The sequence below is a fragment of the Borostomias antarcticus genome (assembly GCF_949987555.1).
Source record: "Borostomias antarcticus genome assembly, chromosome: 3".
Classification (NCBI taxonomy): domain Eukaryota; kingdom Metazoa; phylum Chordata; class Actinopteri; order Stomiiformes; family Stomiidae; genus Borostomias; species Borostomias antarcticus.
The window spans coordinates 13,474,624-13,498,871 of record NC_140236.1 but is presented as its reverse complement, the minus strand read 5'-3'; the positions used below and the strand labels follow the sequence as shown (position 1 = coordinate 13,498,871).

Below are 24,248 nucleotides of genomic sequence, written 5' to 3'. Positions count from 1 at the left end.
CCAACTTAGGGTTGTTTTTTTTGTCTTGAAGGGAATCAGAAACACAGACTGGGAAGGAACCAGTCACGAGGAGGCAGGGGGCCTTTCCAGGAGTCATAAGTCATATCTTTGGATATAGATATAGTTACTACATACACAAACTTCACATGCATTTTTAAGTATGTTTTGTTCTAAAAGTCAAAATACATAATTGAAGATGAGATTTGTGAGTTTTGAAGCCCTTACTTGCTTTTGTTGTTGGCAACAGGCTGTCATCTGCATGTCTGGTACAATTGTACTTTTGCAATCCTGACATCCCCAATAATCATAGTGTGTGATAGATGCTCTTGGTACAGGTGGAGGAGTAGCTTCTTTTCAGTGGTGTTTTATGATCCAGTCATCAGTCATTTACAGAGAATTGGCTACTCCAACCCCCTCAGGATAAAGTGAGGACAGTAGGATAGCTTTGTCTGTTATGGTTATTACGTTGTTCTCTGATCTAGTTTATAATCAGCTCATTATGTACCGTTGCAAGTGTGCAGATGTTGTGTAATCTCAACTTTTACAACATATTCAAAAGGCCTGTATAATATAATTTCATCAGTCTGTCTGGCATTGACGTGGCCTCTATATAAACCTTTCCACCCCTGTCTGACATTAAGAAGCACCATGAGGAAGCTCACTCTACTAGCAGGTACAGTATCTCTATGAAGATATTTGTATGTTTGTTTGTTTAGTGTCATTTTCTCTTTATTGACTCTGACTCTTTGGTTTTAAGGTCTGTTCCTGGCCCTGTGCCATGTTGGTGAGTTTACTCTTAATCTGCAAACTAAGAACGACAGCTCTGAATAACCATGCCATTGTTGGTTTGATTTGCTCTACGGATATTGTGAATATCAGTTATCTCCTTAGAATACCTTGGGCTATCTGTGGAGTTGACCACCCTAAATGTCCCTAGCTTTCTTTGTTGACTTCACACGGCATTCTACCCCTCTCTCAGGTTCTTCCTCACCACTGGTGTGCTACTTCACCAACTGGTCTCAGTACAGGCCTGGAGCAGGAAAGTTCATGCCAGCCAATGTGGACCCCCAGATGTGCACGCACCTGATCTATGCCTTCTCTATCATCAACGATGCTAATCAGTTGGCCACCTATGAGTGGAATGATGAGACCCTCTACAGGTCCTTCAATGGACTCAAAGACAGGTAGGTATTTTGTTGCCTACTAGAGTTTGCCTTCACTGGAAAAATGTATTGTGTGGAATCTGTAGCTGACAATGGTGTTTGTGCGGTCCAACAGAAATCCCAATCTCAAAACGCTTTTGGCAGTCGGTGGATGGAACTTTGGCTCCCAACGGTGAGACATTATTATTATTATTATTATTATTATTATTTTCTAGTTAAGGTTGCATTGTTATCAAGCAGATACTGTTGTTCATTGTCTACACTTCTACTACGACTCTAGTAGTAGTTGTAGTAGGCTGTCTATAATATTCCTCATAATATAATTTAAATAGCAAATGTATAAATAATACATTACATACATACAATTTAAATCACAAATATATGTTTAATTAAGTGTCCAGCTCATACAGGCTTACAAGACATTCGATAACAAAAATGAACAAGAATGGCCACATGCCAGATCATAATATACATTTTCCCATAATTTACATTTCACAAATATTTCACAAAAGGTGAAAACATCACCCTTCCCTGACAAAATGACCTAGAGTGCACCCGAAAGTACTCACACTCCTTCACTTTTTCCACATTTTGTTATGTTATAGCCTTATTCCAAAATTGATTAAATTAAAATTTTCCTCATAAATCTACACACAATACCCCATAATGATAAAGTGAAAAAAGCTTGTTAAAAATGTTTACGAATGTATTAAAAATAAAAAACTGAAATATCACATGTACTGTACATAAGTATTCAGATCCTTTACTCAGTACTTGAATCACATTAGTGATAAGTTGATTGGAGTCCACCTGTGGTAAATGCAATTGATAGGACATGATTTGGAAAAGCACACATCTGTCTAGTGTGCTGTATGTAAAGTAGTAATAATCCACAGTTTACAGTGCATGCGAGAGCCAAAACCAAGCCATGAAGTCGAGGAAATTGTCCGTAGACCTCTGAGACATCTGGGAAAGGGTACAAAAAATGTCATGGTCCCATTGAAGACAGTGGCCTCCATCATTCTTAAATGAAAGAAGTTTGGAACCTCCAGGACCCTTCCTAGACCTGGCCGCCTAGGACAACCATACAGCACTCCACCAATCAGACCTTTATGGTAGAGTGGCCAGACGGACGCCTCTCCTCAGTAAAAAGCACATGACAGCCCATTGGAGTTTTCCAAAAGGCAACTAAAGGACTCTCAGAACATGAGAAACAAGATTCTCTGGTCTGATGAAACCAAGATTGAACTCTTTAGCCTGAATGCCAAGCGTCACGTCTGGAGGAAACCAAGCGCTGCTCATCATCTGGCTACTACCATCCCTACAGTGAAGCATGGTGGTGACAGCATGTTGCTGTGGGGATGTTTTTAAGTGGCAGGAACTGGGAGACCAGTCAGGATCAAGGGAAAGATGAACGGAGCAAAGTACAGAGAGATCCTGTTCCAGAGTGCTCATGACCTCAGACTAGGGCAAAGGTTTACCTTCCAACAGGACAACGACCAACTAAGCACACAGCCAAGAAAATGGCTTCGGGACAAAGTCTGTGAATGTCGTTGAGTGGCCCAGCCAGATCCTAGACTTTAACCCAATTGGATATCTCTGGAAAGACCTGAAAAAAGCTGTGCAGCGATGCTCCCCATCTAACCTGACAGAGCTTGAGAGGATCTGCAGAGAACAATGAGAGAAATACCCCAAATACAGGTGTGCCAAGCTTGTAGCGTCACACCCAACAAGACTTGAGGCTGTAATCACTGCCAATGGTGCCACAACAAAGTAAAGGGTGTGAATAATTATGCATGTGATATTTATTTATTTATTTATTTAAAAAAAAAAAAAAAAATCACTTTGTCATTATGGGGTATTGTGTGTACACTGATGAAAAAAAAATGTTTTCATCCATTTTGGAATATGGCTGTTCACTGTAAACAGTAAAGGGTTGAGAGTACTTTTCGTACTGTATTGTGTTCTCTGTTTTACAGTAGTTTCCATACATTCTCTATAAATCTTGCAAAAAACAAAAATATCTTAATTAAATAGCCAACTCATCACATTTTCCATTTAAATATTTATATATATATATACCTCCCCTTTGCCTTCCATTCTCTTTAGGTTCAGTGTGATGGTCTCTACCCCAGCCAACAGACAGACGTTCATCCAGTCCTCTATCAGTTTCCTGAGAACACATGGATTCGACGGTCTGGATCTGGACTGGGAGTACCCCGGAGCTCGAGGGAGCCCCCCAGAGGACAAGCAGAGATTCACACTGCTGTGCAAAGTCAGCGACGCCTTCACTGAAACATGCATTAGAATAGAACGAGAAACTACAGATGTGAACACCACATACTATAGTGCATCCTTCTGATCCCTCCATCTGTTTGTGTAGGAGCTCCTGGAGGCCTATGAGGCTGAGGCCACGGGAACCAGACGCCCCAGATTGATGCTCACTGCAGCAGTGGCTTCTGGGAAAGTAACCATCGACGCTGGTTATGAAGTTGCAGAGATCGCAAAGTAAGTACAGAATGAATTGCAACAATTGGCAATTATTATGTCAATCTCAAAAGACTGAGTAGAGAAGGAATGTCTGCGCACTGTATAGTATCTCCCACGGCAAATTTATTTAGGGCACTAAATAAAAAGTCCTACTTTTTTGTCAAGCACCTATTGCAGTTTTTCTTTGATATGCGTGCATTCTTTTGTTGCTGATCTCAAATGACTCACATGACCACCTTAATGAACGCAGGTACCTGGACTTCATTAGCGTGATGACCTATGACTTCCACGGAACCTGGGAGCCTTTCACAGGACACAACAGCCCCCTGTACCAGGGCTCCCATGACGCTGGAGATCTCATCTACTTCAACACGGTGAGAACATGACATTCACATTCACATGTATGTCTTTCCTAGCCTGGCTCCAGCCCCTGAATCTGAATTTTTGAAATGTGATTCCAGTGGAAGCCTGGTCAGACTGAATAATGAAGACAAATGAAACAGGAATTCTGTCTGAGTGTCAAGCTTCGTCTTTCCATCCATGCAACCAACGTTCATGGAAAAGATCTACCTCTCTCCCTCTCTCTCTCTCTCTCTCTCTCTCTCCCTCCCTCTCTCTCTCCCCCTGTCTCTCTCTCTCTCTCTCTCAGGACTTTGCCCTTAGGTACTGGCAAGATCAGGGAGCCCCTGTGGAGAAGCTGAGGATGGGCTTTGCTACGTACGGACGGACGTTCCGCCTGACGTCTGGAGCCAGTGGGGTTGGAGCTCCGGCCAATGGCCCTGCTACAGCCGGACAATTCACCAGGGAGGCTGGCTTCTGGGCCTACTATGAGGTGATGTACATGTCAACAGAGTTAGAAATATTTACTGCACACTGACATATGTCTTTTGATATTAAAAGGTAGCTATCGTTTGGTGAAATGTCATCTCAGGTGATCCAATCTCTCTGGTTTTCAGATCTGCAAGTTCAGAGGAAGCAGCGTCTACTGGATTGAAGATCAGAAGGTTCCCTATGCCACCGACAGATCTGAGTGGGTGGGATATGACAACAAGGAGAGCTTTGAGATTAAGGTATGCTACCTTCGGGATTAATAAAGTATCTACATCTATCTATCTAGAAAGACAGATGGTTATATGCATACTAGAATTCACGTCACTGTATTGTACATGTATCGAAATCATCCCTCCTCCTGTTCACCATCTCTTCTTCAAAGGCCCGTTACCTGAAGGACAACAATATTGGAGGAGCCTTCATCTGGGCTCTAGACCTGGATGACTTTTCTGGACAGTTCTGTGGACAGGGGAGTTATCCCCTCATCAGCCACCTCAAGAGACTCCTTAATACTGGTAAGTCACAAAATCTCTACAATTATCAATAGCAGATGAAGCACACACCACATTATGCTAAACTTAAAAAGGGCCTTGCGAGAACTGTACAGAGCCATAAAAATACATTTATTTTTCAATATACTGTCCAGAATAGTCAGATATCTTGTGTGTCTGCTCTTAATATTTTCCCCTCAGAAATCCCTCCCATACCATCTACAAGAACCGCAATGCCAGTGACACAGACTACAACCAGAGTCCCCATTATCACCTCTTGGCCAGGGTCAGTGACTACAATCAACCCCACCACCACCACTGCAGGGAGTGGGTTCTGTGCTAGTAAGCCTAGTGGACTGTATCCCAGACCTGAAGCTCCAGCATCTTTCTACAACTGTCACAACGGCATCACTACGGTCCAATACTGCCAGTCTGGCCTGGTCTTCAGAGACAGCTGTAAGTGCTGCGACTGGCCCTAGACCTGTGAACAGTGGATACTAATAACTACAACTTAGAGCCAAAGTAACAATTTACCATCTTTTTCTGAGCATAAGACCTATGCACATGAATAACTGTCACAACTTGGTGCCATAGTTGTAATTTACTATCTAGTTCTGATCATGAAGAACGATTTCTTGTCTTTCTTATGTTGCTTAATATAATTACTTGCTATTATTGATTATACATGTTTATGTGCCATTTTTTAGGGTTTGTACTGAAGTATCATTGTGTATGTTCTTATATTCCCTGTATTTGACTGGCATATTGATATATTAACAAAACTGCATGTTGTTCTGCAATGGTGCTACTGTATCTCTATAACCATGGATGAAACCATCACAAACATACAGTACATTATTTTTATTATATTTTCCAGCACTCTCACATCAATTAAATTGTCTTCTGATCCGTCACAATCACTCATACACTACGCAACAGTATTTCAAGCAAAAATATACTGCAACACAGATTTACATTCAACTAATTCATTGAGCGGGAACCAAATTATTTTGTAGTATTGCATGTCATCAAATGCTACGCATTATGTTTACAATAAAATGAAAATTGTACTTTGTTAAATCAAGTACCTTGTAACAATCAGCAAGTGAAGTAGCCTACCACAAAAAATTACACCAAATATACTTAAATAATAGCAAACATTTCAGCAAGTCTCGGTTCAAGAGCTTATTTCTCATTTTTGAATAAAATGAATTTTGACTGGTCGCTTTCACAAACCCCTCATTTTGAAGTGGCTTACCCTAAATGTGCATTAAGGAAAATTAAGGTATGGTGTATTCCCATAGTACGATATCTTGCCTAATAACATAGCCTAATAACTGTATATTTTCTATATTAATTATTCTCCCTTTTCTTAATGACTTCGATTGTTTCAGCAATATGATATTGTTTCACAATGAAATGTGTTTTATAAATAAAATATTATAACTACATAGTTATAATAGAGTACAGAGAGAGAGTACAGCGAGAGATTACAGCTCATTCACATTCATAGGCACACGCGCACACACACACACACAGACACACCATGTCACCTCCATTTGCAGTACCATATTCTAAATGGTCAGTTACAGAATATTTGTAACTATTAAAAATTATTTTGTACCCATTAATACAGCTGCCGATTGCAAAGCCCAAATCAATCAAAATGCACATCTTTTTAGTGGGAGGAAAATGTTGCCAGGACACTACTGTAGTTACTAGCTCCTCCAGGGTCTAGCATAGACCAACAGTGGAGAGGGATCGACCTCCAAACGCCTCCTCTGTACCCGTAATGATCCTTTACAACTCATGGCCAGCGCCGTGAGGAGCGGGGAGCCTCTCGATGTCACAGTTCTGGATCAGATTGAAGTAAAACACCACCAGCTCCTCATAGTTCTTCTTTGAAATCCTTTCATTGATGCCATGGAACCTGGAAATGTAAACAAAGACAGACGCATGAACAAACACACAGTGTTTCTCTGAGAACTAATGTTCTCAGAGAAAGATTCTCTGAGAACTAATGTTCTAAATTGTACATGGAAGAACCCTCTAACCTGGTGCATTGATACAAATATTAATGTTTACATAAAAAATTGCTACCACCTCAATGTTCATGGGAACGAACGAACGCTAATCCCAGTCGTCCTTCGCGGTCAAAGAACGCTACCCAATATCTACCTAGTGGGGGAGGGAGGGTGAGAGAGAGAGTCGTCCCAGGGGGGGTGCTTGTGACTAAGTGAAAAAATCTCACTCCAAACTTTTGGTCAAACCTGGCAGTCCTGTCTGCTAATGATCAGATTGAAAATCAGACGTGTGCGTTTGTTTGTCTGTTAGAAGGATCACGCAAAAACTACTGGATCAATTTTCACGAAACTCAGAGTGGAAGGGTGTAGCATGGTCCTTCTTAGAATCCATTACATTTTGGAGCAGGTCCGAAGCACAGTACGGGTCCACGGGCCGCCCAAACAGGACCAGTCATTCACCTCCATTCATTTTTTGAACCAGTATTATGCAGAAAATACCTGACCGATTTTCATGAAACTCGGTGAAGGGGTGTATCATGGGCCAATTTACTACCTCTTAATTTTTGGAGCAGATCCTAATCATGGTCCGGATCCACAAATGAAAATAAAACTTAGAACGAAGCCAGCTCCGTGTGTGGGGGTGCTAGAGACATGGGGTTGCAGGAGGAGACTGGGGTGTGCAGGAGGAGAGCCCGGAGTGCACCGCACTGCCCCCCACCGGCTGTGACCCGAGGGGGGCGCCACAGAGCCGGTCAAATAAAGCCACCCATTCACCTCCTGTCATTTTTTGGATTAGAATTACACAAAATGAAAACAAAACTTAGAACGAAGCCAGCTCCCTGAACTGGGGGGTGCAGGGGGAGAGCCCGGAGTGCACTGCTCTGCCCCCCGCTGGTTGTGACCTGAGGGGGGCACCACAGAGCCAGCCAAATACAGCCACCCATTCATCTCCATCATTTTTACCTCAGCTCCAGTGAATCACAAGCTGCCCAAACACGGCCCTGACGGCCATTCACCTCCATTTGTTTTTTGGACTAGTATTACACAAAAACTACTACAGCTTTTTGTGAAACTCGGTGGAGGGGTGTAGCATAGGCCAATTTAGAACCGATTAAATGTTGCCGTGCACAGAGCCACAAAATACTTTTTTTATTTTTTTTATTTAGCCTTTATTTAACCAGGAAAGGTCCCATTGAGATTAAAAATCTCTTTTTCAAGAGAGACCTGGCCAAGACGGGCAGCAGTGCAATCCAAACACAGAGTTACAGACGGAAAATACAACAGAAAACACAGATGCAACAGTAATACAATTTACACGTGACTTGGTGATTTGGCTATATGGCAATACGCTAGTTAAAAACATGAACATACTGTTAAATCCACCTCTAAAACCTTCATAGTGGATTTAAAAACATCGATTGAGACCTGCTCCTCAAGTTTGAGATCATTTTGTAGCATGTTCCAGGCAGAAGGAGCCGAATAACTAAAAGCCATTTTCCCCTTTTCTGTTCTGACTTTGGGAACAGACAGCAGCAAGAAGTCCTGTGATCTTAAGAAGTATTGCCCAGTACTTTTTTGTATAATGTAGGCTCAGAGGTAAGAAGGAACAAGACCAAGAATTGCCTTATAAATAATGATGTACCATGAATAAGTCTACGAGTAGACAATGCAGACCATCCAACCCGATCATACAAGGTGCAATGATGAGTACAATCTCTACAGTTTGTGATGAATCTCAAAGCACCATGGTAAACAGTATTGATTGCATTGAGGCACAGAGGAAACATGCATGTTCAGAACATCAACATAATCAAGCACAGGCATGAATGTAGCAGCAACAAGTCTCCGTTTAACCTCAAAAGAAAAACAAAACTTATTTCTGAAATAAAAACCCAATTTCAGCTTCAGCTTCTTCACTAGGAGCTGAATATGAGGTTTAAAAGAGAGACCATCGTCAATTAAAATTCCAAGATACTTGTATGAAGAAACCATCTCGATGTCTTTTCCCTGAAAAGTGACAATGGATGGTAGGCTCAGTGGCATTTTTTGTGTATTTCTGAAAACCATAAGTTTCATTTTGTCAGAATTTAATACAAGTTTCAGTTGGCACAAAGTATTTTGTACAACATCGAAAGCAGATTGCAAGTTTTCGAAAGCTTCGGCAAGACTTGCAGCACAACAATAAATAACTGTATCGTCAGCATAAAAATGAAGATTTCCATTAGACACATTTTGACCCAGACCATTAATATATATAGTAAATAAGAGGGGACCCAGTACTGAGCCCTAGGGCACCCCCTTACAGATAGACAGCACATCAGACATGAGGCCATCAAGTTTATTGCATTGAGTTCTTACTAGGGCTGCTCGATTAATTGGATTTTAATCGAGATTAAGATCTGGGCTGTCAACGATCATTAAAACAAAATAATCGCCATAAAACGATTTTGCACAAATCAAGTGCACCCTACACTGCAGAGCTATACTGTGCTTGACCCCTCCCCCACCCCCCGAAAGCCCCAAAACAAACACTTTAGTTCAGAGCGAGACGAGTTGTCAAGCGAGGCGCACGCATGCTCCTCTCGAACAAAACACGACAAGAAGATTATGGCAGCAAAAAGAGAGCCGCTGGTGGATGAGAGAGCTAAAACCACGTCAGTGGTGTGGAAACACTATGGGTTCGCGGAGACAGATTTGGACCAAGTTGACACGGTGTGTAAAATTTGCTACGCAGTCGTAGCTGCCCCTCAAAGTAGACCTTCTCAGTCCCGTTGTCGCATTCCACTCGCTCATGCCAGACAACAGTCCTTTGCCGGTCCATTCACTTTGCCGTCAAAATAAATTGGTGTCGGCCTATTTAGGAGAGGTCAGATAAACATGAAACTTCACTTACCTAAGCAAAAGGGTCTATTTTAACAAATGCTGGGGTTTGAAGCCTCGGCGCTACCATTAAATAACTTCAGACGCGTTCTGTCATAGTGAAATTATTTTTCCGAGGTAGTCTTCTTCTGTGGTGGTGGCGGGGCTTTGAAGCTTCTTTATTTATCAGTTTTGGCACTTTTATTTATTTATCAAGGTCACAATTTGTCTCCCATGGGAGAAATGTATCTAATCCAAAGAACATTGTTAAAAAGAAAAGCCAGTCAACATTTAATAAATTAATTGTTATCAAAGTCAATGTATAATTTGATATGTTAAGAAAATGTTAACTTTTGATAAAAAAAACAAAAAAATCTATGAATAATCGTGTTTAATAATTGTGATCTCAATATCAATCAAAATAATCGTGATTATGATTTTTGCCATAATCGAGCAGCCCTAGTTCTTACAGATAAATAGTTCACAAACCATGCAACTGCTTGCTCTGAGAGACCTGAGTGAACTAATCTCTGTTTCAATATATCATGGTCAACCGTGTCGAATGCTTTGGAAAAATCTATAAAGAGTGACACACAGTGCTGATTGTTGTCTAGGGCAACAGCAATATCATTAACAACTTTCAAGGCTGCCGTAATTGTACTATGTTGTTTCCTGAAACCTGACTGGGATGCAGATAAGATAGTGTTATTATATAAGAACCCTTTAAGTTGTTCACTTACAAGAGCTTCAAGTACTTTGGCCAGTGCTGACGAATTTGATATTGGCCTGTGATTATTTAATACTGTCTGATCTCCCCCTTTTTGAATCCTTCGTTATACAAGGAGGTAGAACATTGGAATCATAGTTCACAGACATGGACTTAATACTTTTCCAAAATTTTCTCGGATCATTAAGAGATGCAGTAGTAGCAGACAAATAAAACTCTGACTTGGTCTTTTTGATTAATAAAGTGCATTTGTTTCGGAGTTGTCTAAAAAGAAGCCAATTAGTATCAGACTTGGATTTTCTTGCTTTAGCCCAGGCTAGATTACGTTCGCGAATTAGACTAGAGAGCTCTGGTGAGAACCATGAGTTATCCCGCCCCTTAACTCTGTACCTGCAGAACGGGGCATGTCTATTTATAATAGAACTGAACCCATCATAGAAAAATTTCCAGGCTGTTTCAACGTCAGGGATGAGTTCTATCCTGCTCCAGTTAAAATTAAACAAATCATGTAAAAATCCCTGCTCAATAAAAAGCTTTAAATTTATTTTATAAATCAAATGAGGTTTTGTCTTTGGAATCTTAGCATTTCTAATAGCAGCAACAACACAATGATCACTCAAATCATTGCAAAAGACACCTGTGACAGAGAATTTATGGGGGACATTCGTCAAGATTAAGTCAATGAGAGTAGACTTCTCAGGGCATTTATGATTTGGCCGAGTAGGTGCGTTAATCAACTGGGTCAAATTTACTGAGTCACAATAAGATTTAAAATCATCAGACACTGGTTGTAACCAATCCCAGTTCAGGTCACCAACCAGAATAATTTCGCTATAATGCAACTGAGATATAAGCTGTGTCAAGGAAGATAGGCTATCTTTGATGGCAGACGGAGGTCTGTAGCAGCCAACAACAGTGATTTCATGATCTTTAGTCATTTCATGATTTAAAACTAAAATTTCAAACTGCTTAATAACAGAAGTGGTAAGTACGACATTCACACAAAATTTGGACTTTACATAAATCGCTATACCCCCCCCTCTCTTGGGTCGATCCGTACGGAAAACATTGTAGCCAACAATGGCAACGTCATTATTTACAATACTTTTGCTTAGCCATGTTTCTGACAAAACAATAATATCAGCATCCGTAGTTTTAGCCCAGATTCGAACAATGTCCATTTTCGGAAGTAAACTGCGCACATTTAGATGAATTACACCGAGACCTGACCTACATTTAAAATCAGCTGGAGTAACACTATTTTCATCCACCGGGCCAGGGTTTGACTGCACATTTCCAGAGATTAATAATAACAGAAGAATCAAGTATCTCTGTTTAGTGTTTGCACTGCAAGATGATTTAGAGGAGTGCAGCATGCTTACAAAGACAAGAGAATTTTCAGAAAACATAAAGCAGCTTTGCAAAACATAGACACACAGAGGATGAAGCAACAATTTCTTGGGGTCTAAAGAGTTCACTGGAAAATGACTCGGCCTATGACCAATACTTCCCGAACTTTAGGAGCCAATAAAGCCAATCAAACAAGCAACTTGAGCGCCAAACAAACAGACATCACTTAGACAAACACAACTGGAGATGCACATGCTGCCATCTTGGGACATTCTGTGGTCTGTGCTCTCTGAGCACCCATTCTAGTTTTAGTTAGTTTTGTAAAGAAAGAACCAAGATTCACCAGAGCAAAAGACAAGAAAGAGACAGAAAAGATGGGCTCTAATCCTGACATGGCTGCTTTGATGCATGAGCTGAAACGGATCAATGACAAAATAGACGGTATGAGTTCAACCTTTGAGAAACAACTAAACAGTAAAGTGGACAGTTTGGAAAGGTCTCTTGTAAAAATTATCTCCGCAAATAGAGATGAGCTCAAGGCAGAGATTGAAAGTAAAGCCAAAGATATACAAAATAACTTAGACTTGGAGATTGGGCACCTGGCGGCGAGAATGGAGAATATGGAAATCAAAATAACCAACGCAAACCAAAACCCACCTACAAGATTCGATCCAGAGATGTCCATAATTATATCTGGCCTACCATTTCAAGAGGGAGAGGATGTGATGGAGAGATCAAGGGTTCTTCTAGAGGAGGGGATCCAGTGCAACCCGATGCCAGTACTGGTAGCTGCGGAGCGGATGAAGCCAAGAGGCCGAGGTCCTGGAGTGATCAAGCTGGAACTACGCTCTGTACAAGACAAAGTGTCTGTCCTATGGCAGAAACAAAGGCTAAGGAGCATTGAAGGATTCAGCCAGGTCTACCTACGATCAGCAAAGTCCCACGCAGAGCATCTTATTGATCTGAACTTCAGAACCCTTCTGCGAGAGATGCCGAATGGGAAGAACTTCTACATCACCGGGAGTGGGAGAGTGATGGAGCGGCATGGAGAGCAGGGGTCACAGGCCAGCAGGGATCAGCCGGGCTCAAGCAAGACCTGAGACTCACCTGCCCAGCCAGTAAGTGCTGACCATCTAACTCTTACCCAGTGGAATGTTAATGGATGGACAGCTCTGAACTGTGAGTTAAGACAATTGATGATACTTTCACTGAATCCTGATATTATCTGCCTGAATGAGACACATCTAACGGGACAGCATATAATTGAACTAGACGGTTTCACTTGGTTTGGACATAACCGGAAAACGCATGTAAGAGCACCCAAAGGATCTGGTGGAGTTGGGATTTTGGTCAACAACAAGATACTTGAGTCCTATAAAGTTTGTGTGACTGACAAATCAGTTGATGGTATAATGGGGCTGAGATTTGAGCACCAAGCTTCAGAATATTGTTTTGTTATTTTCTCCTGTTATTTATCTCCAGAGAGCTCCAGATGGGGGCGTGATTCCCATTCTTTTTTTAGCCATCTGTTGGCTCAAATGTATACTGTTTCTGAGGCTGATGCAATTTACATTTGTGGGGATTTAAATAGCCGAGTTGCTGGTGGGGAAGACTATATTATGGATGTGGATAATGTTACTCCTAGGTCCAACCTAGACACTGTGTCAAATAAGCATGGGGAAACTTTATTGGAATTCCTGAAAGATTCAAAATGCTGTATTGTAAATGGAAGAATATCCCCTGAAAATGATAATTTCACATCAATCTCCACAAAAGGGAAGGCAGTTGTTGATTACATTATTACCCCTCATGACTGCCTACACACATGTACTGAGTTCAATGTCCTTACTCCAAATGAGTTGGTGGAAAGTGTGGGAGTTGACTGCATCTCACTAGTTGGGGATCGCTGTAGGATACCTGACCACTCTGTCTTGAGTCTGTCATTTCAGGCTGGAATTCAATCCTGTCAGAACATTAATGATAGGCCTACATGCACATCTGATCATTATAGCAAACGAAGATCCAGAAAATTACCTGAGAATTTCCTTTCATCCAGTTTGTGTTGTAATGCTCTATTGGAGCTTATTGATCAACTTGAAATACAACAAAAAACTCAAACGGGTATTGACTCATGGTATAAATTATTTTGTGATATGTTATATAAGGAATTAGATTATAATGTTAAGGTGAAACCTATAAATGCCATCAGAAAAAAGGAAAATCTCAAAAAGGATAAACCATTTTGGAATGAGGAACTGGACACATTGTGGTCACAGATGAGGTTGTCTGAGAAAAGATTTCTAAAATGTAGGCCTAAGGGAAATAAAGAGTTGAAGAAAGATTTAAGAAATGAGTTTAAAGCTTGTCAATATAAATTTGACAAAAGATTACGGTCGATAAAACGTAGATTTAGCCGGGGGCTGGCTTTAGAATTGGAGCAACTTCAGACCAGTAACCCACAGCGGTTCTGGAGTGAGATAAACAAGCTGGGCCAGAAACAGGTTAAGCAAATTCCCATGGAAGTTGTACTGGAAAATGGAGAATGTTACAATCAAACTGACATTGTGTTAGGGAAATGGGAAAATGACTTTTCACTTTTATTTTCAGGCATTAACAGTCCTTCTATGTTTGATGATAGGTTTTTGAAAGAGATAATTTCCAGTAAAATGGCCCTGGAGGAGGAAATGCAGAGGGATTCATACTCCCCTAACCAGTATTTGAATGCCCGTCTTACCCTAGAGGAGGTTAGAACTGTTATTCAGCGTGCTAAACTTAAGAAAGCAACAGGATTTGATGATTTGTCTAATGAAGTTCTGAAGTCACCTAAACTGTTTCAAATTTTATATAAACTCTTCCATACCTGTTTTGAGAACGGTATTGTTCCCTCTGAATGGTACAAATCTATAATCAAGCCCATCTCCAAATCTACCAAACTTGACCCCAAAATCCCACTGAACTACAGAGGGATTAGTCTCATTAGCAGTTTGTAAATTGTATTCCTGCATTCTAAATAATAGGCTCACCCACTACTTGGAACTGTCTGCTCAGCTTGTAGATGAACAGAATGGCTTTAGGAAAGCCAGGGCCTGTATAGACCATATTTACACTGTCTCTACAGTGGTCCGGGCTAGAATCCAAGAGAGAAAACCAACTTTTGCATGTTTTATTGACTTTCAGAAGGCATTTGATTGGGTGAATAGAGACCTCCTTGCTTTTAAACTAATTCAAATGGGAATTGATGGGAAATTCTATGCTGCCATTAAAGTGCTCTATCAGGCTCCAGTAGCCTGTGTACAGGTTAATGATCTTAGGACCGGCTGGTTCCCAACCCCTTATGGTGTAAAGCAGGGAGACATTCTCTCACCTACCCTATTTGCCTTATATGTCAATGATTTAGCTTTACAGATAAGACATGCTAAACTTGGGGTAAAAGTGGAAGATATATTCTTGAGCGTCCTATTATACGCGGACGATATAGTTCTTCTGGCTGAAACAGAAGATGACCTCCAGAACATGTTGAATATTGTTCAGTTATGGTGTACTAAATGGAGACTAGCAATAAATCAAGAGAAGACCCAGATTGTTCATTTCAGAAAGAAAGGTGTGCAGAGAAGTGTACACCATTTTTGTTTTGGTTCATCCCCACTGTCCTATGCTGGGCTTTATAAATATCTTGGTTTTACATTTGATGAGCATATGGATTTTGAATTTGGCATTAAATCACTTGCAGAGTCAGCAGGCAGAGCCTTAGGATCAGTGCTGAACAAAGTAAAAGTCTGTAAGGACCTAGGCTTCTATGCATATTCTCAATTGTATCAATCTTGTGTGTGTCCAGTGATGGACTATGCAGCTGGGGTATGGGGATCCAAAGTGCATACTTATTGTAACAATATTCAGAATAGAGGGATTCAGTGCTTTCTTGGTGTGCACAAACTGACTCCAAACTTGGCCATCTGTGGGGATATGGGTTGGGAACCTTGTGTAGTTAGACAGAAAGGTGATATGGTACGTTTATGGAACAGACTAATTAGAATGCCTGAGGACAGGTTAACAAAAAAAGTGTTCAACTGGGACCTCAATCACAATTACCCGTGGGCTAGGGAAATGTTGTCTATTTTTTATCAAAGTGATTTTCACTATGTTTTCAGAAACAAACTACCATGTGATGTTTCTCAATTTAAAAATAAAATGTTTCTGATCCATAAGGAGAAATGGGCAGCCGATATTTGGCTCAAACCTAAACTCCGCACATATGCTCTTATTAAAGAGAACTACAGTTCTGAACCATATGTTTATTTGAATCTCACAAGAGCTAAACGGTCAGTTTGTGCACAACTGAGATCTGGGACCCTCCCTCTAGCAATAGAAACAGGCAGATTCAATGGAGTTCCAGAAGAAGACCGGTTGTGCTTATTATGTGATCTTGGTGAAATAGAAAGTGAAATCCATTTTATGTTTTATTGTCCTTTGTATGATGATCTGAGACAGGTATTGTTTGAAAAAATGTTCTGTGCTCATCCTGAAGCATTTGGGCTACAAGACGAATTTAGACTTGAATTATTCTTTAAAAAGGGAGTTTTTGTTGTTTCTCAATTCATTTGCAAAGCATGGGAGAGAAGACAAAATGCATTATTTGTGTAATGTCTGTGTTGTCTGGCTGTATGTTGAAATTGTCAATCTATTTGTTTTTTGTTTCTTTTTTTTCTTTATGGTCGTGTCTCATAAGCCCATATGGGCTGGGCACCAAAAGTGGTGTGTGACACGGAAATAAAATAATCAATCAATCAAAAAATGTAGGTACACAATACAGTTGAAGTTTGTTATCTTTTTTATTTTTTATTTTATTTTTAGTAAACAGTAAACAAAACAAAATTAAAGCTGCTACGCAGCGATGAGGTGGGGCCAGGCAATTTCCGACAAGTTTAGGAGCAATAAGCGAGAGAATAGGAAGACAACAAGAAAGTTGACATTCCAATGTTCATTTTGTACATTCATATGGTATAGTAAAACATTTGTAAAACCTTTTGATGCATTGTAAGCTCGATTTTGATAATTCAATAATCTGATCAATGAGTTTGTGAATTACAGTCTGAAGATCCAGTGTAGCAAGTTTGGTGTTAATTGATTGAAAAATGTGGGATGAGATATGTTTATTAATCTTTACAGGTTTTGTTTGCTTTTCTTCATATTTGAACATTGACTTCAGCAGCTGTGTGCTCAGTCAGTAGCCAATCAATCGATTTAGTCATTGTAATCCTCGGCAGGGGTAGGGTTGCCAACAGCGATGTCTCAGATTCGTGGAGCTTGCGTTGGATTGTGGGTAACGCAGTTTTCTTTGCATGAAGTGTTGGTTTCAGAGGACAGAATTAAACATATTTTAAAAAATTCAATTTTTGAGATAAAATTCTGAAAAAAATCATACTACATCTTGGATATGTGGCCAATGTTGTCACTTTTTATGAGGATGATCAGACATTGATTTGGCGAGAATTAATAGGAACTGTATACAGAACTGTTAACAGTAAAACTTTTTGATGTGCTGTGGGCTCAATTTTTCATATTTCAAAAATCTGTGAGGATCGTTTGGTAAGGACAGTCTGACGATACAGTAGATCAATGTTGGTGTCAATTGAACAAAAAATGTGGGAGGAGATAGGTTTGATAGGTTTTACAGTTTATGAAGAAATCAGAGTGATGGACTTCAAAATTCCTGCAAGGTCAAAGCATATGACAGTTTTGTCTCAATTGGGACTACATTCACGTGGTGGTTTTACAGTGATAGCACCTATGGCTGATTTGTTATGATTTTTTAAAGTTTTAAACTTTAGACTGTTGCTGTAGCGCCACCTTGAGGTTTATTGACCTACAATGCAGGGTGAGGACTTTGGGTATAGTACTGGAGCTATATGCAAATTTTGGTGATTTTTTGTCCACGGGAAGTTAGACTTCAGTGGAAGATGGAGAATAATAATATAGGCAAATACAATAGGGTTCCGGCAGCTATGCTGCCTGGCCCCTAAAAATCACACCTATTTTTATTTTTTTCTTTCGTTTTCATCAACTTTAATAGCCTTGGTAGTGATTATGAGTTAACCAGGAACCAATTTGTACTGTACAGTAGCTTCAAGTCTACATAGTGTATGCTGAAGGGTGACCAACTTCAAGGTGCAACTTCAAGGTAAGACTGTAAGGTAGTCTCATGACAAAGGCAGGTAAATGGCTTTCTGCCCAATAACCCTACCCTTTAACAAGCCAGAAAGAGATCCTTTATTGTATCCTGTTAAGATTTAATCGTCTGTGAGATCATGATGTTGATGTTCTTATTATAACTACTGTGTATTCCTTCACAGAACTTTTGCCTTCTCGTCCCTATCCTAGTCGTTTGTTGGTAATGATGCAGCAATTGTAAAAGAAAGACTATGATAGTACTCTCACTTGAGTAGAAGAAAATCCTACAGCATGAGAGTCTTACCTCTGGGCGTCTCCAGGTTTGAACCAGGTCGGTGCAAAGCGATAGATGTCCCTGGTCAGGTCGGTGTAGTGACGGCTGTCCGTGTTCCCGATGCAGACACCTGCACAACATTAGGATGAGGCACTTAACTGTCCTAATGGAAACCTCCTGCTTGAACAACTTCCGTTTAACAGTGCTTTACGTTCTACTCAATATCGTTATAAGCAAAGCAGACCCATGCCCTTCCTCTCACCAGGGGCGACTGTGACTTGGGGGAACATGTCCAGCACGGTTCTCTTGATGATCTGGAACCCAAAGGAGGCGTCGTTGGAGGAGCTGACAGGCAGAGGGTCAAAGCCCTCCACGACCTCCATCTTCACTCTCTCGTCGCCCACCGCCGACTGGATCAGCTCCAAGACCTGGGAGGCAATGGCACGTCACTGTACACACCATCATGGGGAAAACTGGAGGACGGCTTGACTAAATTATATGATATAAACTTAGTCATGCAAAATGTAGTGTCATTTTTACTATGAGTATCAGTATAGGATACGTGGGAACTCCCGCTCACGCTCAGACTGAATTGCCATTTCGTTTAACTTCATTATTCAGTCTGAACAGGCTCCCATTGCAGCCGTTTTGCAATATTGGAGTTACCGAACTGGAGTCCTCAGCGACTAGTTCATCCCTTAACCAATCACATCGCACAGTTTAATTCCGTCATCGCCTTCAAAGCCGATTGGCCTGGTTGGAATTCCAACCGAGAAATCACTCTGGATGAGAGCTTTTCCAGACCGTTAATCGCATTTAAAAATAAAAGTGGCCGTGCAATTCGGAGCTAGAGCCAGGTTAACAGTAGCCTACAGTGCTTTTATCTTGAAGGAGCAGACTCATACCTCTTGTAGTGACTGTGAGGAGTGGATGCGCAGATTCACGTAGGCTTCTGCTTGGGAGGGTATGATGTTCACCTGGAAAAAGATAAGATTAAGTCAGGTAAAAAGAAAAAGAAAGATTATACAACTCACATAAACACCTATATTACCACACCTTAACTCCAGAGTTGAACATGGTGACGGCAGTGGTTGTCCTAACAAGAGCATTGGTGTCTGGTCTTCTCTCCATTACTCTGCAACATTAAAGGAAACCAACTTTTGAGGAAATTAGCTTCTTTGCCATCTTCCCCAGAGTCAGATAAGAAGATACATACCCTTCTCTTCTCTGTTAGCCTAAGCTAATGTTTCAAATCCACTTCCAGTGAGCCAACGGCTCTAACGGGTCTCAGTGCTTCCTACCGCACGCACAGAGAAGAGAAGGGTATGTATCTTCGTATCTGACTCTGGGGAAGATGGCAAATAAGTAATTTCCCCAAAAGTTGATATGTTCCTTTAATAAACACCGTTAATAAGGTTGATCAAGAACACCTAGCTTTGAATAGACAAAGGCGAGACTGACGAGGTCAGAGCAGTGTGGTTACATACCTACCCAGCAGGGGAGAGAACAGCCACAGGTTTGACATGACAAACTTCATCGGGAGGCCAAACTGCCAAAGAGAGAACAATAAAATATGCCTCAAAGTGACATTTGACCTAGTGGTCATCCATATGATCTTCTGTATCAGTTCTCACTTCTGTGACACGAGGTCTAGTCCTGCAGTATTACCTTGTGAGCCAGGTGTTCAAAGGTCTCTCGCTCTGGGCCATGTCCAAACAGCCTGGGCATGGGGTTCTCTTCCAGCCTGGGGAACCAACATGGAATATATTAGAGGAACTGCATTTAGAACATGGAATATATTAGAGGAGCTGCATTTAGAACATGGGTTATATTAGAGGAGCTGCATTTAGAATATGGAATATATTAAACCAGCTGCATTTAGAACATGGAATATATTAAACCAGCTGCATTTAGAACATGGAATATATTAGACCAGCTGCATTTAGAACATGGAATATATTAGACCAGCTGCATTTAGAACATGGAATATATTAGACCAGCTGCATTTAGAACATGAGAATATATTAGACCAGCTGCATTTAGAACATGGAATATATTAGACCAACTGCATTTAGAACATGGAATATATTAGACCAGCTGCATTTAGAACATGGAATATATTAGACCAGCTGCATTTAGAACATGAGAATATATTAGACCAGCTGCATTTAGAACTTGGCCTCGCCTAGTGGGGTTATAAGCCTCCACGTCGTGCATAATCTTTCGATAATAGCACACCTCGTTGTGTATTATCCCTTACATATTCCATGTTCTAAATGCAGCTGGTCTAATATTCAAGATTCAATATCTGTTTTATTAGCCATGTACTGTATATGTTTCATGCATACTAGGAATTTGACTAGGATAATGACATACGCTGATGCAGACGACATACAGTGGGACAGGACATGACAGTTTTAACCTTTATTTATACAGGTAAAAAAACAACAACAGTGCAGAAGCAATAGAAAAATAATTGCCAGGCTAGTAGCTCTCACCTCCTGACCGCTGCAGCCAGGATGCCAATGCAGCTCTCCCTGGGGGGCATGGAGGAGTGACCTGGGACCGTGGACACGCTCAGCTTCACTGTCGCCTGTCCCTTCTCAGTGACCCCAATCCTGGAACACACACACACACACACAACTTCAGTTCTCTCTTAAACCCGGTAAAGTCGAGGGACTCCTACATGACTGTCTGTCGGCCATTGACCAATGCATGGTGGATAACTTCCTGCAATTGAACGCCTCCAAGACTGAAGTGCTGGTCGTTGCGAATGACAAGACTGCCGCTACAGTGGTAAACCACATGGGGTCCCTCAAGGGAAATGTTAGGCCCTCTGTTAGAAACCTGGGTGTTTCTTTGATCAAGCTATGCACTTGGACAAACATGTCAAATCCCTAACGCGTTCCTGTTTTTACCACCTCAGAAATATTGCCAAACTCCGCTCCATTGTATCACATACAGAATTAGAAATGTCTGTCAATGCATTTATTTCATCAAGACTTGACTACTGTAATTCACCGTTTATCTGCCTCAACAAATCCTCTGTGGGACAACTTCAGCTACTCCAAAATGCCGCTGCAAGACTACTCACTAGGTCAAAGAAGACATGCCTCATCACCCCCATCCTGGCCTCCCTGCACTGGCTCCCAGTTCACCTCCGGATTACGTTCAAAGTCCTGGTGTTCACCCACCGAGCTCTTCACGGACGGACCCCGGCCTACATCTCAGAACTTCTGAGTCGGTCGCTGAGGTCATCCGACCAGGGTCTCCTGGCGGTGCCCCGGACCAGACTAAAAACCCAGGGTGACAGAGCATTTGAGGCGGTGGCGCCAAGACTCTGGAACGCTCTTCCCCAGGCCCTGAGAGAGCCATCCACTGAACTCATGTTCAAAAAACTTCTTAAGACACACATGTTCAGGCAGGCCTTCGGCCATCTATAACTCCTTGCTGCTCGCAATGTTGTTTTTTCTGCTCTATTGTTTTAATTTTGTCTCATGTTGTATTGCCTTTGATTTTAATTTATTATTAAAATCGCTATATAAATAAAGCTTTCTTACTTACTTACACACACACACGTAACCCATCAAATGGTTTAGCTAACCTCACAGCTTTCTGGCGGCATAGCTGGCCAAAGAGGTTGTTTTCATGGCCTGGAGGACAGTCGGTCACGTATTCTGACCTCACAGATACTGTACGTTACATGAGAGAGAGAGAGAGAGAGAGAGAGAGAGAAAGAGAGAGAGAGAGAGAGAGGGAAAGAAAGAAAGAGAGAGAGAGAGAGAGAGAGCAACTGAGATGGACCCTCACAGAGCAGCAGGCCCCTCCAGACCGCTGATGACTCCGTCCAGCACGGCCAAGCCCTCGTCCAGGACGTACGCCAGCTGCACGCCTCGTTTCTTCAACACGTGCACGATGTTCAGCGCCCCCTGATGACCGCCCACCTGCACAGACCGGGCAGGAAGCGGGATTATCAAAGCTGGGACCGCGAGGCCATGATGCATGCATGTACGGCAGCAGAAGTGGTACAGTCGGTCGTAGGATGCATCTAAGCGTAACGAGGAGGCTAGAGTAGAGTAGTCATCCGATCAGCGAAACCCCTAGTATGAATACCGTCTGGCTGCATCATCGAATAGCTAGCTTTTCGGTGGCATAGAGTGCCGTCTCGTTAAGAGACGAGCTCAGAAAAACATTGCTTTGAATCCCACCCTGGGCAATCTATTAACATGAGTCAAAGTGACACAGAAAACACAATGCAGGGCGAAATGAAGTCAGCACCTATTGTATTTTTAGTCTGCTACTTTTGGCTTTAGCACTAGATTAAGCTATTAGTCACTTGTTTAGAAAGGAGATGCACTTGTGAGTTGAGTAGTAGTACACTGACTGACTACCTCGGTTAAATCCAACTATTGTAAGTCGCTTTGGATAAAAGCGTACAGTATCTACATAATGTAATGCAAATCTGCTGCATACCTCCTCATCATGCCCCAGGCCAATGAAGAAACCCCTACGTGGTACATAACCTCGTTTCAACAGGTACTCCAGTGCCTGGAGGATTCCCTAGAGGCAGAACAATTTTCTGGTTAGATCACAGCATAAACTGACATTTTGTGTAGGAACTGGAAAACTAAACGTCACCCAATGAGGGAAAAATCAGTCTCCTCCTGGTCTCTGACCATGACAGCCTGCTTGTTGTCGATGGTTCCTCTACCGTAGATGAACCCGTCTATCTCCTGGGCAGAGAAGGGCGGGGCGTCCCAGCCGTCGCTCTCTCTGGCGGGGACCACGTCCATGTGGGCCAGCAGCATGTAGGGGTCCAGGGCCAGGTTGGAGCCCGGCACCCAGAACAGGTGACTGTAGTCAGCCACAATCTCATGATGAACTAAGTTTGAAGAAAACACTGTGGGAAAAACTATAGGGGAAGAGACAGAAAGCAACATCAGTTAATTAAATTGAATCTGCCACCAAGATATAGCCTAACCAGAGAGAATACATACTAGCCTAATATAAACTGAACTTTATAAATACAAATTTGGTGGAATTTGGTGGCCCCTATCGGTGATTTTCTGCTTTAGAACTATCAAAAGAACAGTCCAGCTGCAGCCGTGCAGCCGCCGAAATAGCTGGATACTATTGACTATCAAATATGCAGCAGCCTATGATATCAGTCAAAACTGGTTTTAGTTTATTTAAATAAGGGAACTAGTCGACAGTATTTGCATGGCGGCTAAACGCCGTAGCCTACCTTTCCTTAGGAGCTCGTTGAACTCGAGCAGCGCGCTGGTGTTTAGTTGCGTCTCGGTTGTTGACACAGTGGGAATCCGCACAGCCTCTGAGAGGGGATTGCAAAGTGCGACATGTGCTACATGCATTTTGCAGGACCCAAGAAAAATATGCCCGAATCATTCGATGCACAGTGATAAAAGAAAATAATAATGATGATCATCACCTTTGAAATTAGCAATAAGCTCCTCTCTCTGGTGTTGATCTATGTCAGGCGCAATTTTGTTAGTCTTCTCCCAGTGCGCCAGTTGAAGTCCGGCATTGACGTCTAGCGTCAGTGTCCTTACAGTGGTTACAATAAACAATACTAACAGAACAAACGAAAAGCTAAAAGACACAATCTTCAAGAGCTTGATAATTCTGAACTTCGCACCGGGGTCGGACATCTTTCAAGTGTCACGGCCGGTGTGTTGAGCATGGGATGTTAGCGTTGTTTCGTCTAATATGAGGATTCTCTGCAGATGTATCAATGAATTATCATTTGAGCGCCATCTGTTGGGCTGACTGTGGCCAAAAATCATATAAAGCGCTAGAAGGTCTACATGTTTGCAACTCTTACTTTCGACTCTCCTGAATATCAGTACGCTA

The 24,248-nt window shown here is 41.7% G+C and overlaps 2 protein-coding genes across 2 annotated transcripts; one reads left to right on the top strand and one right to left on the bottom strand.

The window, feature by feature from the left end:
- Positions 1-648: 648 nt before the first annotated feature.
- LOC311307239 (acidic mammalian chitinase-like) lies at positions 649-5,454 on the top strand (the record flags this gene model as incomplete). The annotated part of the gene is made up of 11 exons (XM_084436036.1): positions 649-673; positions 758-784; positions 980-1,184; positions 1,279-1,335; positions 3,273-3,438; positions 3,547-3,671; positions 3,904-4,027; positions 4,303-4,485; positions 4,610-4,723; positions 4,867-4,999; positions 5,177-5,454. 11 exons carry the CDS (start codon positions 649-651, stop codon positions 5,452-5,454), a joined length of 1,437 nt encoding a protein of 478 aa, XP_084292162.1.
- A 384-nt stretch (positions 5,455-5,838) lies between these two features.
- Positions 5,839-24,060, bottom strand: LOC311329885 (N-fatty-acyl-amino acid synthase/hydrolase PM20D1.2-like). The gene is made up of 13 exons (XM_084461833.1): positions 23,827-24,060; positions 23,623-23,709; positions 23,054-23,289; positions 22,851-22,937; positions 22,188-22,321; positions 20,876-20,995; positions 20,046-20,121; positions 19,865-19,926; positions 19,434-19,512; positions 19,283-19,354; positions 18,640-18,805; positions 18,408-18,507; positions 5,839-6,905 (listed from the first exon to the last, which is right to left on the bottom strand). The coding sequence occupies exons 1-13, from the start codon at positions 24,044-24,046 to the stop codon at positions 6,776-6,778; spliced, it is 1,569 nt and encodes a 522-aa protein (XP_084317959.1). The 5' UTR covers positions 24,047-24,060; the 3' UTR covers positions 5,839-6,775.
- Positions 24,061-24,248: the final 188 nt, after the last annotated feature.